General features: G+C 42.8%; 2 protein-coding genes across 5 annotated transcripts; both read left to right on the forward strand.

Annotated features, from left to right (window-relative positions):
* The first annotated feature begins 202 nt into the window (after nt 1–202).
* fam133b (family with sequence similarity 133 member B) lies at nt 203–13,448 on the forward strand. 3 transcript variants are annotated; one of them, XM_030346393.1, is made up of 11 exons: nt 203–363; nt 860–954; nt 4,675–4,753; nt 5,159–5,419; nt 5,535–5,576; nt 5,719–5,793; nt 6,189–6,287; nt 6,449–6,490; nt 6,691–6,783; nt 10,447–10,497; nt 12,407–13,448. In XM_030346393.1, exons 1-11 carry the CDS (start codon nt 340–342, stop codon nt 12,491–12,493), a joined length of 948 nt encoding a protein of 315 aa, XP_030202253.1. In that variant the 5' UTR covers nt 203–339; the 3' UTR covers nt 12,494–13,448. The 3 variants fall into 3 exon arrangements, with proteins under 3 accessions (XP_030202253.1, XP_030202254.1, XP_030202255.1); XM_030346394.1 differs by having other exon boundaries at nt 6,452–6,490; XM_030346395.1 differs by having other exon boundaries at nt 6,455–6,490.
* A 1,498-nt stretch (nt 13,449–14,946) lies between these two features.
* On the forward strand, nt 14,947–18,172 carry LOC115535739 (progranulin). 2 transcript variants are annotated; one of them, XM_030347166.1, is made up of 6 exons: nt 14,947–15,080; nt 15,514–15,672; nt 15,874–16,197; nt 17,377–17,463; nt 17,596–17,718; nt 17,890–18,172. In XM_030347166.1, the coding sequence occupies exons 2-6, from the start codon at nt 15,514–15,516 to the stop codon at nt 17,893–17,895; spliced, it is 699 nt and encodes a 232-aa protein (XP_030203026.1). In that variant the 5' UTR covers nt 14,947–15,080; the 3' UTR covers nt 17,896–18,172. The 2 variants fall into 2 exon arrangements, with proteins under 2 accessions (XP_030203026.1, XP_030203027.1); XM_030347167.1 differs by having other exon boundaries at nt 17,380–17,463.
* Nucleotides 18,173–18,276: the final 104 nt, after the last annotated feature.

Consider the following 18,276-nt stretch of genomic DNA (forward strand, 5'->3'; position numbering starts at 1 on the left):
TTTGTATGCAATATTTGTCATATGGTTGAACATTGAATAAAAAGTAATTGATTACTTATCAATCATAGCCTATGTTTTTTTCTTGTTTAGTGTTAGCCCCTCATTTATGTAAATGGTAATGGATTTCAATGTTATTTTAATGAAATCAAAAGATCGTTGTGTTTTGCAAGTGGCCTTCCTGACCTCTAGGTGGCATACATAGACACGTCTTGTTTTGCTGCTGACATGTTTTTACAGTAGCGGAAGACATCGCGATAGGCAAAGCCAAGCTGCTAATGAGAGCAAGGCGTCAATGTAATATTTCTATCATTGCTTTCTTCCTATTCGGTATCATTTACCATGGGAAAGAGGGATAACCGAGTGGTAAGTTGTTTGGCAAACACACGCCTGTCTAAGGAGAGTGTTATTTATAAAAACGAACTAGCGGTATGAGCTACATGTAGGCTAACCAGCTCAGTGCTAGCTAGGTCAGCTAACCACAAAGCAGTTGTGCCGTTAAATAGCATAGCTGTAGCTAATGCTACCCTGCTAGCTAATTCAATCGTTCTAGGCCTCGATTGCGATGCCAACAATTTAACACGTGTCACTGTCAACAAAGATATGCGCCTCGTTAAACGGCTTGGCCTGTTTCATACTTTATGACTCAATGATTGGGTTGTTTCTTATTCTAATAGCAGCTTGTCCTCGTGCCTCATTGGTGACGTCACATCGGCTCAAGCAGCCCAATAATAATGCACCTGGATCCGGTGTGGTCCTATTTACTTGCCGCACAACATAACAAATCACCAGCTTCCGCGTGTGGCTTCTGCTCCCTGATTGATGCTGTCCAGTGTTGCTGACCGGGTCTGCTTCTCTCTAGGCATACGTCAACCCCATCGCTGCTTCACGCTCTAAAGGACCGACGAGCTCAGGACCTAGCATCCAGGACTACTTGAGCAGACCTCGGCCGACATGGTGGGCAACATTACAGTCCACTGCTCATCACAGGACGTATCGCTGATGTATAATAAGAACTGCCAATGCTATGCCATTATTAATATATGAAAGGCAATGTCAACAATTGAAACCGCCCCACTTCTGATTCTATTCGTTTATGAATCATATATCTTGGTACCGTGGGTTACCCAACTATATGAAAGTTACTTATTTATTTTACTTTTAATCGAGTACATTGGTGGCCTCAATTAAATAATATTATATTTGCCATCTATCTAATATGATACACCAAAAAAAGTTGAAGGACAATGTATGCATTTATAATTTCATACAAAGCAGAACTCTTCAATCAGATGCACAGTGTACCAAAGGACCAACCTGGAAAATAACATTCTTAGGCCCCGTCCACACGGAGCCGAAAAGGGCGAAAACGATCCGGTTTTGTTTTATGCGGTTCAGAAATGTCTCTGTAAAGACGGAGTCATGGTGAAACCGCATCGAGCTGTAGAAACGTTGCAGCAAATATTCAAGGCGCTGGTTTTACCAGAAGAAAGTGAAACGCATCAAGCCGGCGTGCACACAGCCTGCGCACTGTGTACATTCAGTCACGAGAAGATTCAACCTTTTAAATTGAGCTGAAATACTTTTCAATGTACAGGTAGTAATTACATTTATCAAGGGGATTTATTTAAAGCTACAAAAAGAATTCAACGCAACTCTGATGTCCCCCAGCTGGTGGGGGGCTAATGACGTCATCGTTTGCGTTTCAGGCGTCCATACGAATCCTATCAAGCGGCGCTAATCTGTATTGTGGGCCAAAAAACTAGAAGGGTCAAGCTGCAGGCTTGGGCGTTTCTGTCATGACACAAGAACGCCCTTTAGGCGTTCCTGGTAGCGTTTCATCGACCAATCACGAGGTGTTTCGAAAGGCATACTGGGTTTCGCAAGGCATACTGCGAAGCACAGTCGCAAGGCATACTATCTTTCCTTCCTTAATGGCAATTTTACCTCTCTCATTAGACTTGGATCACTCGGCTAACGTTAGTTCTATGCTACCCGTACTTACTACTATATCTTATTTTGAAACTTCTGTTTGAGATAATCTAACTAGCAAATGTTCCGGATGTTGACAGCCGTGTGAAGAAGAAGGGGTTCGGTGTTGTCGGTGAAAGTTAGGCCGGTTTATAGCAGTTTCCGTTGTCCGGAAAAAATTGAGGATGGCCGAAAATTCTAAATGTCCCTTGTCAGAAAGACCAATGGAAATAATTCTCTGCACAATTTGAATTGTGTTTAAATATGCTAAAGTGGTCATTTGTTTAGCCAATTCATGTTAAACAATGAGGGTTTTGATTGACCCAACCCGGCCCGCCGATGTTTTCCACCACTATCTTTGAGCCGGGTCGGGCCGGGCCTTTGATCAAGCGTTTGTGTTTTTTTTGTTTTTGTTATCATTGCTTTATCGGCCTAATCTGAGGAGAAATCTCTACAGAAATATTATAGGCCTTTATTACACGGGTCTTCTTAATGCCGTGGAACGCTCCGTTCACTTGCACGGGTAGTAGTCCGGTAACTTGTCAACCTCAGCGTCTACGGTTGCTAAGCGACGTCAACGTCTTTGGCGGACTATTTCACTGCTGATCAACACTACGAATGCTGGTAACGAATAAATTGTAAAAAGACACACCATGTGAAGTTATTTTCCAAATAAGATTGGAAAAGCTTTGGAAGTTTATTTACTACACTATTTACATGGTTTCGGAGTAGTACACTTTGACATTTTAATACAGTTCAGCAAGAAAGGCGACGAAGAATAAGAAGGGGGCGTTCCAGTCTGCGTAAACGGGAACCCCCACCACACGAGAACGCCCATTTGTGTCTGCAGTGGGAGAATATTGCAAAAAACACAAAAACCGGAAGTAGCAGGTCCTCTTCTTCGATTACACTGGTATATTTACCATCCTCACTTCCGGGCTTCACTGATTCGTTAGTCAAGCTGCTAGCCCTCCACCAATCAGAATGGTAAAAGAATGACCGTCTCGAATGGCCGATTACACATGTTGCATCGGCTGAAATGAACTCCGACGTGGCCGATTTGAGCGACCACACCAAATGGACTCATGTCGCCGATTTTCGCTCCGGTGTGGGCTTGCCCTAACACGAAACCGCATAGGTACGGATAGATTTTAAACGAGAGCTGACTTTAACGTCATCGTTCTCAGCCACTCCCTCTGTTGGACCGCCAAAAATGTGGCTTCCAAGGAACCCATGCATATGAAGCAGACCCAGACCTGGTACTGAAGTGAAATGAAAATTGAGCGGAAGTAGGTAGGTGGGCGTTGCCAGGCTAGGACGTTCGGCCGAAATGCACAAGACTTTTTCTTGGATGCTTGTCAGAATCACATGTAAGACATCAGTTTGGACTCTGGTAACTTGTGATTTTTATGATATTTGATAGACACAATTCTTTATCAAATAATGAGATTAAATAAATCGCTCTAATTGACAATGAAAATAATCGTAAGTTGCATCCCCAGTGCACGATATGATATGGATAGATAGACACGGCCAATGGCTCTATAAACGACAACCGCCAACTGACCAGCCTACATTATTGTGGTTGCTAATGGCGTAGGGCTGCTCGATTATGGGGAAAAATCATAATCACGATTATTTTGGTCAATATTGTAATCACGATTATTCAAACGATTATCTTTGAGTCTGAAATCGTGTTGTATTTATTCACCATGTCTCTCCCAAAAAAAACGTTGTAACTGAGAACTTTGAAATTACGCCTTAAAAAAATACACAAAATGGTCAAAAAGAAAATGTTCCAATCTAAAATGATATACAGATATGTGTCCAGCTGTTGTGACCTTTCTATAAATCATTAAAAAAATAATAATAATAATTAACAAAAAATCGGATAACTCGATTATGTTAATTTTCTGATCGTTTGACGCTAAAATCAAAATCGCGATCAAAATTTGATTAATCGTCCAGCCCTATAATGGCGTCTTAGTGAGTCTTCTTGTTTAGGGCAGGGCACTTCAGAGTATTGCCGCTGCAAAACCGTCTCCTAGGCAGATATACATCTCTGGACACACGGGACCCCTACCGGTGATACGTCTTTAGTTCCCTGTGACAGATCGCTGTAAATCGGAGCGTCAATTTCTGTTCAATATCCAATATCGGCCTAACTTGAAACATGCTGTACTTTGAAAATTAAGATGTATGATTGGTTTGATACACCACCACAACAGAAGTATACTGCTATTGATGTCACTTTCCCTTTTGATTCATTTCGGGATGATGTCTGCTTAAAAACGTTGCCAAAACACAAATCGGCACAATCAAATTTGTATTCATTAGAATACAAATTAATTTTTGACTGTATTTAATATCATACCTTCTGTATTCCTAAATAACCTGGTACACCATGATATCTCCCCAAGCCTAGTGGCAAGCAATGCTAAACTAATCAAAAAACACTTTGTAAACTGGCATCTTTCGAATTGCACGTATTGAATCCCCTTCTGAACTCTTCATCCACTTGAACGAATGAGTGTAGAACATATCCATCGCGAAACAAGAAATACGGCGTAACTCTGGCACTTTTTTAGCCTTTTCCGTCTCCCCCCTAGAAGTTCTGCTATGACATAGTAGGACCGCTGGATCCAGATTAATAGAGCTGTTCCCCTCATGCTTTGCTGTGTGTGTGTGTCGTTTGTCTCCTCTCAGGGAGGAGGTGAAGGAGCTGCTGGAAAGGAAGAAGAAAGGATCCAGAGCTCTGGCAGACTTTGAGGAGAAAATGAACGAAGTAGGTCATTTAATGTTTAGTGTAGTGCTTTAATATTCCCCCAACTAGATGAGCATTTTATATGGATTAATAAGCCGACTTGATCCAAAGACTGGTGGGCATGGTGCAAAATGAATGCCTGCAACCAGCAAATGGCAGATGCTTTCCCTGGCCAGTCAAAAGACAATTCTAAAATTGTCTTTTGGACCCCTACATTTTGGACCCTGCCGGTAGATCCCTCGATTAAGACATCGTCGACACCGGACTGAAAGTAAAGTTAAAGTTTTTGCCAACCAACATCTCTGAATGAGGAGCCACTGCAGTAGGTCTTTAAGCAGGTGTTGAATGGGGGTTGCATCAGTGTCCGACCTTATCTGACCCTAATTGACATTCTGAGTTGTTCTCCCTCATTCGCTGATTTCACAGAGCTGGAAGAAGGAGCTGGCCAAGAACCGAGAGAAACTGTTGGCCGACCGAGGGAGAGAGCAGGAGAAGCAGAAAAGAATTGCAGACAAAGCAAAGGAGAAAAGTTTAGCAGGCAAACCAAAGGTGATGAATATCGGAATGAAAGGACAGATCTTCCATATAGCAGTCAAAGAAAAGGAGGACAATGTAATAGACAAAGAAAAGGACAAAAAAGTATTGGACAAGGAAAAGGAGAAGGAGGAGAAAAAGGAGAAGAAAGAGGTACATCCACTAATTGATATTTATTTATATTATTTACACACTGCCACTGTTATTTCCTGAAGTCTTCCCCCCGATCTCAATTTGAACTTTGTACTGTTGCCTTGTTTTCTTTTAGAAGAAAAAGAAAGAAAAGAAGGAGAAGAAGAAATCCAATAGGGTGAGGAAAGCTGTTCAGGGTTGTGACTGACGCCTGCCACGCTATAGTACCTCCGGTCCTCTGCTGCTCTGTGTGTATTGTATGTTTTGTGAGTTGTTGAACCCAAGTCTAATGAGCTCTGCTTTGATTGTCTTTGGTCAAGCATTCTCCATCTTCCTCCTCCTCCTCATCGAGTTCTGATTCCTCCAGCAGTTCCTCCTCAGAGTCTGATGATGAGGTACGTTGGACTTAAAAGCAAAAAGTACATACTGTTTTGTTCAGTTATCTCTCCATTTTGAAAAGTGCACTTCTGCACACAAGTCCCCCGTAACGTCACAGCAACGACCAAATCCATTTTTGGAGTATTCCAATGTTGGCTATTATTTAGGTATTGATGTTTTATTAAGTTATCTTCCAGTATTTGATTGTGGAGTTTGTTGTCTTTATTGGGAGACACTGTTGTGTTTGATCATGCGAGACGTGGGAAAAACCTGTTTCATTAGCCTAAATAATGGTGTGATTTAGTGGATTCAGGAGTTTACAGTTACACGATCCCTATCAAGACGCATGTGATCGTTTTGGCCATCCCTGTGGATTGGTTAGTGCTCACGTGTTTCCTGTTGGTCTGCACAGGGTGAAAAGAAGAGTGTAAAGAAGAAGCGGAAAAGGAAGAAGTCGTCGGCCAGGAAAGCTTCGGACGGCTCGGCTGCAGAGTCTGATGCGGAGAGCAAGGTTTGTTCGAGTCCTGAGGACGGCCAGCCAATGGGCTGCACTCCTCTCCTACAGCGTCGCTCAGTGTCCGACTCGAGGGCCCTGCTGCATGGGGAGGTTCTTGTAGGTACCTTTTGGGTTTCGATCCTGGCTTTAAATGCCTTTCTATGTTTCCTTCTAAGCAGAAGAAGAAGAAGAAAATCAAGGAGGAAGGTGATGAGAAGGTAAATGAGAACCGACTGTAAACCAAAGGCCGAACATGTCCTCACATGAGTGCTGGCAGGTTCATTGTGTGTTTGCTGTCTCAGGATTAATGTGGGTTGGGGTGGGTGTATTTTTAGATAAGCCATTTTTTAATTTTTAACTACCTATCTTAACTTTAATAACTCCCTGGGTGCCCTGAACCGTGTGTGCTCTGACACAGGACGAGAAGAGCCGGCACAGGAAGAGGAAGGCGGAGCGAATTCACAAGGACTCTTCCTCAGGGTCCTCGGTGGTCTCTGAAGGGGAAGAGGCTGTAAGTACACACACACACACACACACACACACACACACACACACACACACACACACACACACACACACACACACACACACACACACACACACACACACACACACACACACACAGTGTGTTTTCAGGGTACCATCGTTTTGACTGCGATACCTGCCTTAATATCTCGATATTGAAACAATACCACGCATACACCTACAACAACCAGAGGCCAGACCGCCTGTGTAGAAGGTGTAATGAGACGTTTGTGTTCAGATTTTGTGCCCTACTGTAGTGTGCAGGATAATAATCCTTAGTTTGCACTTCATGTCATTTATGTTTCTTATTTTCGCGTTTAATACTTTTTTAGTTTATGGGTTCCTTTATACATGTTATTGCATAATTAATTTATTGTAGCTTATTAGATCTCACTCATAGTGGCCCTCATTTATCAAACGAGCGTACGACAGAAAACGTGCGTAAAATGGACGTACGCTCATTTCAACGTTGAGCTTGGCATTTATCAATTTGAACGTGAGCGCAGGCTGCGATGAAATCTCACGTCAGGTCTGAGCTCGTGTACGCAAGTTTTTTTGGCGCAACATACGGGTATTTCAATGATGAATAGTGCAGCACAAGTAGCCCATGTTCAACATCTGTATTAATTACTAAATAAATTGGAATTAGTCCAACCGTTCAAACGATTACAATCAAGTCAGGCCTAATTAAAAACAGTATTGCTATGAAAATAATTAGAATGTGAAATGTTTATTCAGCTGTCTATATTAACAGGAGCTTTGCCAAATAGGTGGTCGTGTCTCAGCGATGGCAGATCTGGCTCTGTTAAGGACCTCAACGCACAGACGAGAGTTTTTCGAGACCGCGCCGATTTTTTTAAGGAGGGCGATGAATGGCTCTTGAGTCGTTTTCGTCTCCCAAGGCATCTCCTGATGGAGCTATGCAATGCTTTGGAGCCACAGTTAAGGCGAGAAACTAGGCGATCAAACGCAATACCTGTGCAGGTTTGCTCTACCTTGGGATTTTTGGCCACCGGGATCTTGCAGCGGGAGATCGGGGACAGGTCTGCTATTTCCCAGCCAAGTATTAGCCGGACCATAATGTCCCTCTCCGAACGTTATATTAAATTCCCATAACTATCAGCAAACTGGAATCAAACGGGATTTTTATGCTATTGCTAGGTTTCCAAATGTGATTGGAGCGGTTGATTGTACCCATATGCGCATCTATTAATGATAACGCGTACATCAACCGCAAAAGCCACCATTCAGTTAATGTTCCGATTATTTGCGATGCCATAATGTCAATCCTGAACATGGTAGCCCGATGGCCTGGGGGTACGCACGATTCTTTTATTTTCCAAAATAGCAACGTTGGGCATCGTCTACATCAGGGCGCACTACATGGTCAGAGTCATCTCGGTGAGTTACGCTGCAGTCGCACTGCACCGGTCTCCTCCCGTTTCTTGCTTGGCCGGCTTCACAGCCGCAACACGTTTTTTGGTGCTGAGCTTCATGTCGGACCATTTTTTCTTCACCTTATTTGGAATTTAATAACTTTAACGGAATGCAAACAATAGCATATATGTGAAATGTTTAAGCTGGATAACAGAAGTTGTACATTTAATTTATTATTTAATTAATTTAATTAACAAACCTCTTCCGTAGCCCGACGAACATTGGAAACACTATTCACTGCAACAGTTATTTCCTTCCATATAGCATTCTTTTGCTGGCCTTTAATGCCAGCTATAGGCTACCAAATAAAACCAGACGGTTCGCATCCACCAGTGACCCGAGCGTCTCCATTTGGGTCTCGGAAAAATTCCTCTATTTTACCGTTGGACGTTTCTCCATGTCGTAAAAGTTAGGGGCGAGACTTCTGAAGACGTGCTTTTATATGGGCGTGTTACGTTAATTACGATCGATCTCAGCCGCCGTATTTATCAACACCAAGATCCTTCGTACGCTGGGATTGGTGTGATACGAAGGTTTCGTAAATCTCACGTGGGTCCTATCGTAAGATGAATCATGCGTTCAGATTTGCGCTCATTTCTACGTTCGTTTGATAAATGAGGGCCAGTGTCACTATAGCTTTTCTATGGCATGCAGTAATCTGATATCCCCTATACTGTGGTTTGCAATTTTTCTTTTCTTCTTATCTATATATACAATTGTAACCATCACTTAATCAATCATTTTTACTTTGTGGTTTTAACACAAACGCTTTATTATTTTTCCCAAATGTATAGTTCTAATAAATTGAAAGGAATATCAACCTTACGCCCCGTCAATTAACTCCCCCGAGCACTAGATTTGAGCCCTAGCCCTTGAATTTGCGGCTTCCTGCAGAGGGGTAGTTGGAGAACATTGAGCAAGGTATTGGAGGATGTGAGAACAAAGGAAGTGAGAGAACACTTACTCTCACTTCCATTGAGGGAAGTTCCATTAAGCTTGTTTTGACTGAGGCTAATGACCGGCTGACCTGTGAGATAGCAACGGGTCACAAAACTCACGGTTCGGATTGTGTCAGGGTTTTTGTGTCACGGGTCGGATCATTTTATGATCAACAACAACAAAATAGATAAGACAAATGTGACTTTAATAAAATCTTCAAATGTGTAAAAAAACAAATAAAGTGAACAATTGGGTAATAATCCTGCTTTCTTTAAGTATAGTAAATATTTCGAAAAATTGCTTGTGTCCACGTAAAATAGAAAATACTTTAAAACAAAATAAAATGCAATCTGAGGCATTATGCCTTCTTCTTTTTAACATGGATTGTAAATAAACTTTTAGAAAATCCTGTGTCCAAAGGAAGCACAGCAGACCTGGATTTACAACTTTAAATTGAGGATGTCTGCATTGCCTGGGGAGAGTGTTGGAGTCTACACTCTCCCCAGGCAATGCAGACATCCTCATCTTTTTTTCGTAGCGAAAGTATTGTATCGAAATACAGATTCTGTTCATTTTGTAAATCCATTGATTTCTGTCTGAAGACTCATTGCTCGTTGACCGGAAACAGAAAGGGGGGGGCGGGTTGTATTCTTTTCGCTCGGTTCTAGCCCTACAGTTGATACGAAGAACCGAGCGAAAAGACTACATCCAAACATAAACAGCCCACTCCGGTTCTGGTTCCCGGTCCGGTTTCCGTTTCAATGGGATTTACGAAACGCCAAATAAAAGACGACAAACTGTATTTCGCAACGATACTTGATGAGGAACATTCACGAACACCACTCGTGAGTAGCTCATTTCTGAAAACGAACGTTTAGGGTTGTTTTAAGGTCAGGTTTGTGAATGCCCAAAGCCAGCCATTCTGAAGCAGGCAGGGGCGAATCGAAATGAGCCTGAGACAGGACCAATAGTCAACATTTCAGTGTGTCAACCACTATATTTCATCCTAGTCAAACCAGAAAGGGGGCTCAATGTGCTAAATACGGGAATTGTCCTTTTATACATGCGCCGATTACGTGAATGCACAATTTTTTGTTTTATTTCTTTTTTTTATCAGCCGATCCGCGGATCAATTGCGTCCCGAACCGTGAGGGTTGATCCGTACAGGTCACGGGTAATCCAAGATCCGTTACACCGCTACTGTGAGACAATATTTAAGGTTATTGAAATTCCCTTGTTTCAACATTGTGTGGTTTTGTGGCCTCTCCCCCAGGTTGACGCCAAGAAGAAAAAGAGAAGCAGTGAAGAGAAGGACAGAATAACGGTATGTGCCTTCTACCACAACAAACCATGTATTGATTAGTCAGTCATTTCGAACGATAACTGATAAATAGACAACTCTAGATTTATTTTCAAATAGTCGGAATCTGAAATAATTGTATTTATAGTCTTTGGTAATTAAATTTGATTCTGTTGATTAGCCCATCCAATATCCCACTGGTCGTTGGGTTTTCATCAAACCAAGAGCTTTCACCATGCTAACCCGGTGAAGACACCGGATGCACACTTCTACTGGTCTGCTCTGAGTCACGCACCATAAGACCTATTATGGCACTGAGATGTACAACTCCAATCCCAATGTTGGGAATAAAAACAGAATACAATGATTTGCAAATCCTTTTCAACCTATATTCAATTGAATACACTACAAATACAAGATATTTAACGTTCAAATATATGCAAAAATTCACTCGCTTGGAGTTCGATGCCTGCAACACGTTCCAAAAAATCTTGGACAGGGGCATGTTTACCACTGTGTTACATCGCCTTTCCTTTTAACAACATTCAATAGGCGTTTGGGAACTGAGGACATAAATAGTTGAAGCTTTGTAGGTGGAATTCTTTCCCATTCTTGCTTGATGAACAACTTCAGTTGCTCAACAGTCCGGGGTCTCCGTAGTCGTATTTTGCGCTTCATAATGCGCCACACATTTTCAATGGGAGACGGGTCTGGACTACAGGAAGGCCAGTCTAGTACCCGCACTCTTCTATTATGAAGCCATGCTGTATTTGGCTTGGCAGCATATGTTGCTCCAAAACCTGGATGTACCTTTCAGCATTAATGCTGCCCTCACAGATGTGCAAGTTAGCCATGCCATGGGCACTAACACACCCCCATACCATCACAGATGCTGTATTTTGAACCTTGCGGTGATAACAATCTGGATGATCCTGTTCCTCTTTGGCCCGGAGGACCCAGCATCCATAATTTCCAAATCATTTGAATGTGGACTCGTCAGACCACAGCACACTTCCACTTCCACTTTGCATGCGTCCATCTCAGATGAGCTCGAGCCCAGAGAAGCCGGCGCAGTTTCTCGGTGTTGATATATGGCTTTCGCTTTGCATGGTAGAGTTTTAACTTGCACCTGTAGATGTAGCGACAAACTATGTTAACTGACAATGGTTTTCTGAAGGGTATTTAGGGTGCACTCACACTAGGCCATCTGGCCGTGGCCGTTGGCCGTTTTCACACCCAACCCTGCTCAAATGGCCCCATTGTTCTCTGGCCTGCACTCACACTAGGCCATCTGGCCGTGGCCGTTGGCCGTCACAGAAGTGGCCTGGCCACGGTAGGCTCTTGTACATACGTCATCACGTCGTAAGTAACACGTCATCACCAAGCATCCGCTGCATGGACCATAATAAAGTCTGCCGCCAGTCAGAGTTCAAACAACAATGGACAACAACACAGAGAACACAGTTCGCACTTTGCTGAGTCTGTTGCTTATTTGGATATATGTTTACCGTTTAATGGGAAAGAAGGCTTGTCGCCTTTATTATGTCCGTGGTCGTCGCATGGACTATACGTCATCCAGCTCAGGTTGCGTAGCCGTGCATGTGCGCGTGTCGGCTCATTAGCATCTGTATCGTAGCGGCCCGTGCCGTAGCAGCACACCTCTCCCAAGTGGTCAAATTGGCCTGGCCTGGCCAGACTGCCCACACTCACACTGGCAGATTTGAGCAAGGTTAGGTGTGAAAACGGCCACGGCCAGATGGCCTAGTGTGAGTGCACCCTCAATATAGGTTCAAAAGGATTTGTAAATCATTGTATTCTGTTTTTATTCATATCTTTTTTACACAACGTCCCAACTTCATTGGGGTTGCACATGCAACGGGACGCAACACGACATCACAACTCAGTTTGGTCATTTTAAATCTCATGTGTGCAGAAATCCAAGAAGAAGAGGCGGAAGAAGCACAAGAAGCACGGGAGGAAGAGTAAGAAGAGGACGGCGTCGGGCTCGGAGCACGACTAGGACCCGCGGCCTCATCGCTGGGACCTCACTCACTACAGACGCCCTCCTCCTCGACTACAAGTCCCATCCCTCAGACCGTGGCTATCCCCATGGAAGGACGCCTACAGACTTCTAATGCTGGTTTCCCGTTGGTGCAGAGAGTCTGGACACAACACTGTGGGGGGAGCAGGGAAAGTCCTCCAACGGAACGAGCCACGGCTCTTTTCGCTCTTGTTTGTACCATTTGTGTACCATTTGTTTTTCTTTTATTTGTAGATGATAGTTAATTGGTTTCGACAACAGGGCGACATAAACTTTGAAGTCACCACACGGCTCTCTTGGACCCAGGGTTGAGCCGCCAAGCGAGGGCTGTGTTTTTCGCGTGCGTGCGTGCGTGCGTGTGTGGTGTTTGAGAAACCCTGCAGAGTTGTAGAGCGACCGTGGTGACATTATTCTGGGAGCTTTTTTTTGTTCCGTTCAGCACCGAGGGATTTTCACGAATCACTCCATCTCACACGCGCGCACCCTGTGAATAATGCAGCTCTACACTTCTGTGTTGTCTTTTTAAGAAGTCCCTAGGCAAGTACGGTGTTTCTGTAGCACCAGTGTCATGCATGTGCATTTAAGACCTCTTTTGTCTTGCCAGCCTCATATTGAAGCTGGACTTATTGTCATTTTCGGCAGTCTAGCCAAGATTTATACAAGGGATAACTTTGAAAATGCTCTTTACGCAGGAATGTTGATGAATGTGTTGATATTGAAGAATTCCTTATTAAAGTATTCTTGTTTTAGCTCCGACTAGAGTTAATTTATTCACAGAATTTATTCCAGCATGACGTGGTCTTTATACAATCACCTGAATGTTTCGCTATGCAACTGCAGTTTTCTGCTTGGCTGCAACATTCACCCGGGAACTGGAGAAATACCTTCATCACATTTGCTTCTGAACAAAATAAAAGATTTTTCAAGAATTGGACACTAAAGTGGCTTTTACTTTGTCAAAGCTTGTTAAATGCCTACCAGCAAGGATGCAGTGATCTTTATTTAAAAAATGCTACTGGAATTGTACTGATTTGAACAGTCTTGCAGTGGTGCACCTTAGGAGGGTTTAATAATCCTATGTAAATCCATTACAGAGTCGATTCTTCTTTCAATGGAAAAGCCAAATTAGAAGTAGAAATGGTCCAGTTCACAATTACAAAATAACTATTAAAAATATCGCTTTCTCTTCCCCATTTAATCCAGAAGGTAGTTTCATTATGTATCACGATTACACATGATACGGACCAGATGGGAAGCCCCTGAACTTTGGCAAAACCATTAATACAGACCTGACTTTACGATTCCGATGGGGAATCAAGGAAGCAACCCAAAAATATAGAAAAACCGTTACGTCAAACTTCTTCCTTATTGTTGTACACAACTGCTTGATTTTCTTTTCCTTAAAATACTTTTTATAAGCACCTATATGCTTAAACCTTCCATTCCAGAACAGACTTTTTGCTTATACACACAGAATTGATATACACACAGAATAGAGGTGTCTAGTCTATTTGTGGTTGTTGTATCTTTATTTACTAGCACTTAGTAGCTTGGTTATCTTTATACTTGCTTGTATGTCAGTATATACCACAGGCCGATATGAGGCATATTTATTTAATAGGGGACTAAGCGGTGAAGCTGCTTGGTCCCCTATTGTTTCTGTAACGTTTTATTTTTCCCCAAAATTCTGTAAAATAAATACTGCAGCCTATACCGTAAGTCAAACTCTTGAAATGTTCAGGTATGGTTACCAATAACCCCCACTACAAATCTTAAGACCAAGCCTCACAAAAATCATCAAACAGAATTGGTTTTATTTAGTTCCATTTGAGAAATATTGGCCAATAAAGTTGGAGCAGTTAGCCTGTTTTTCTTATATGACCCTTTTGTTATCGTATAAAAAAAATACAACTATTATTAGGTGGATACCAATAACCCACACTACCCATAAACCCAAATTGTAGTACTGCACCCAAAGGTAGCGCTATTAAAAAAAGTTATGAACTTGCCTTTTTTCTCCTTACCAGATTGACCTGGGCTCAAAATTCTTTCATCATATTAATCTTTAAATTCAGATGCATCTTTTTCCCCTTGGACTTGTGCTCTAACAATGTTTACTTTTCCCACAATTTCATAGAAAAGTCAAACGTCCACAGTCTCAACCCATTTAGCCTAAATTACCATTTTGTTATTGTATAACTACCATACGGCTATCAATAGGTTGATACCATAAACATTGCACATTTTCAGATCTATACTCTTTAAGAAAGCCCTTAATTCTCTTGTGAAATGTGTGCTTGGGAGGTTTCTTGATGCATGCTTATCAATAGACATTTTCACCATGTGAATAAGGCTTTATATAGGCTTTATATTTAATTAAATGGCCATAAACTGACTTGCCATATCGATAACCCTTAATTAACAGCAACCAAAAGGGGGGAGGGCAGTATTTCTTACTTCCTCATTATAAGTTGGCATATAAATAGTTCTGCTATTCTAAGTGAACTGAATAAATGTGATGCACTGCATCTGATAGGAAGAGATCCAACCACTGCAGGCTGAAAAGGTAAGTGATACTACACATTTGGTAAATAGGTGTTTTTCAAGATTCAAACCATTGTAATGCCATTTGCACAGGTAAAGGAAAGGTAAAAAGTGTGATAGGAAATAGGAAAATCCGCTGCACATTTTCAAAAAACACTGAATTATATTTATTTGATATACACACAGAATTATTCTAACATGAATTATAATGAGTTATTGCCAACAACAATGGGACAAATAGACAAAGGTAGAGAAATAGACAGAGATAAAGGTAGTGATGGGGGTGAGTACTTTTCCTTTATTTTGCGTGGTGAGGGTTTGTAACAATGGGAAAGCACCACAACGTAAGCAGTCCCCAACACAATTGACCAACCCTCACCCAATCCCTGACCTGCTTACCAAATACATAGCTCTCTGATCCACATTTTTGATCAGACCAACTGTTCTTGCTCCAGATGTGGTGTTACAGTGTGTTGGTCCTAGTGGGCGTGGCCGTGGGGTGGAGTGTCCAGGTCTCCTGCTACGTCGTCTGTCCGGATGGATCGCTTTGCGCAAATGACAACACCTGCTGCAAGAACATTTTCGGTGGATACGGCTGCTGCCCTTTCCCACAGGTGTGTGTCTGCTTATGTTCATTCTGTCACACATTTCCATCCAAAGCGCCTTATGATGAACAGTTTGGAGATGCCAAACCGTGTCTTTTAACAAGCTTTTAACTGTTAGGCCGCTTGCTCAAGGGGACAGACCTTGGAACCAGGGAACCAGGGAATTAACTAGACCCTGCTCCTTCCCCCCTGTGCATCCCTCTCTCCCAGGCGGTGTGCTGCTCCGACATGATGCAATGCTGTCCAAACGGCTGGGATTGTCACGTCAGCACCCAGACGTGTACGAAGGAGGGCCATCCACTGCTCCGCTTACCCATGAGGCAGAAGGTGATCGCTGGGGGACCGGGCGGCTCCCTCTCTACCCTTCCCCTCTCACGCCTCCAGGGGCAGCGGGCTGATCTGGGTCAGGGAGGAGCTGAAGGCCCGGGGGGTCGGCAGGTCGACTGCGGAGAGGAAGACGACGGCTCCTGCCCCTCGGGCACGGAGTGCTGCAGAGGGGCCGACGGTGGCTGGCTCTGCTGCCCCGTCTCCGCTGTGAGTGCAACTGATAAATAAAAATATATTTTTAGGACATGTCGGCCAGCAAATTTTTTGTGAGTAGTTACATGGACCTATAAAGAAAGTAGTAGTAGTAGTAGTAGTAGTAGTAGTAGTAGTAGGATATAATACAAAGTTAACAAAGGTGAGTGGGAGTGACCAACGGGGAGAGTTTGGGATCAGCGGGAGAGGCCGAGTTAAACTGCAATACACTGTGTGAGGTGGATATGTCTGCAAGTTGAGAAGCAAGGCTGCAAGACAGTTAAAGGAATCTACACAACAAATAGGCTAAGTCAGTCGATTGGCATGGCCTAAAGTATCAGACTTCCTGGCTACAGTTTCAATGCAAATTCCATCGATCTTAACAGCTCTCAGAGCTCAGTCAGAAAGAGGAAGGGAGATATATCTAGGTCCAAAGAGAATGTATGTAATTAATTTTAATGCAAATAGCAACTATATGAAAAAAGTTAATATAATTGTATTTTATAGTTATGATTGATATTTCCACGACAGAAACTTTATTTATTAGTGTATTGAGGAATTGTTTTACTAGCCTGGTCCTACCAGTGCAGACTCTCGTACTTCTTTCATTGCACAGAGTCTGGACCTACTCAATTGACAAATGTTAACTCACTTTAAGGCGGGTGTCTGTTGAAGTTTAAAACTATTTGATTTGCCCAGTGCCACTTAGGATCTGCAATAACCAATCGCTAGCTTTTGGCCGGGAATCACGTTGAGCGCAGGCTAGAGCTCACTTTAACTTCATTGTTCTCAGCCACTCCCTCTATTCGCTGATTGGACAGAGAAAAACCCAATAACATACCGCAGACCATAGCCGCAGAACCAGACGTAGTACTGAAGGGAAATTAAAATTGAGAAGAAGGAGGCGGGCTTTTGTTTTACTCTATAATAGGGAGATTTAAATGAGGAACGAACTGTGGAACAGGTGAACCTTTGTCGCTAGTTTAGGGACTATGTATTATTTTTTAACCATTATTCCTGTGCCTTTGCTATGTTTAATTAATTAGAGTTAGATATCTTGATGCATACATCTTTCAACATTTGAAAGTGAAAATCAAATATTTCAATGTGCACGTTTCATTCTACCATTGTGGTGTTTCTTTAGTTTTGTTGTCCTGCTGCTAAACCCCTTTCCCAAACCCTCCCTGTGCCCAGCAGGACCTCGGGGAGGCTCTCAGCCCCAGAGGGTCCGCCGTACACCCGGCCACTAAGGCATGGAACAGGATCCTCGGGCTCAGAGAGGTAAGCTGGCTGTCCTGTCTTGATCAGAAAGGAAGGACGGAATGACAGAAGCAAGGAGAAAACAAAACAACATCACAAAGAACGTCTCTTTGGAGTGATTTGATGTCGATTTATTTCTCCTGTTTTTATTAGAACGAGATGGAAGGGTCCGATGGCATGGGAGGGGTGTACTGTGATGCGGTATCCTACTGCCCATCGGGGACCTCCTGCTGTCAGGGCACTGCACACGGCTGGAGCTGCTGCCCTGACCACATGGTAACCATCACCACTCTCTCTTAGGCTATATAGCAGTAGTTAAACCTAGCTATTAATACATACGGAGCACACCACAAGTTATGCGGTTGTGAAAGGAACAAGTTATGAATTGAAAGCACTACTTCTGATGACTATTTTGAAAGTGACCCATTGTTGATTTTGTTGTTGCAGGGCTAGTGTTGTTCTGACGGGGTTCACTGCTGTGATTGTGGCTATGCCTGTGACCCCTCGAACCTGAGATGCAGGAAGGGATTCGCTGACGTCCCTTCAGGAGCAAAGAAGGATGCTAGACCATACTGAGACACAAAAGCACATATTCTCAGCTTCATGTGTGCAGTCTTAAATTCAAATACCAAACCATATAGGCAAAGCCTTATTCTTACATGTTCTGTGAGATTAATTGTTCCTTATTTGATAGACAATTGTTCAATAAACTGGCATTCTAAAATCAAAATATTGTCCTGAGAATCACTTATGCCAAGTGGGTTGGCAAATTATTTTGATTTCCTCATCTCTGTGTAATGGTGGTGGAGGTGGTAGAAAAGAAAAGGTGAGATG

Source organism: Gadus morhua, chromosome 22, assembly GCF_902167405.1.
Source record: "Gadus morhua chromosome 22, gadMor3.0, whole genome shotgun sequence".
Classification (NCBI taxonomy): Eukaryota; Metazoa; Chordata; class Actinopteri; order Gadiformes; family Gadidae; genus Gadus; species Gadus morhua.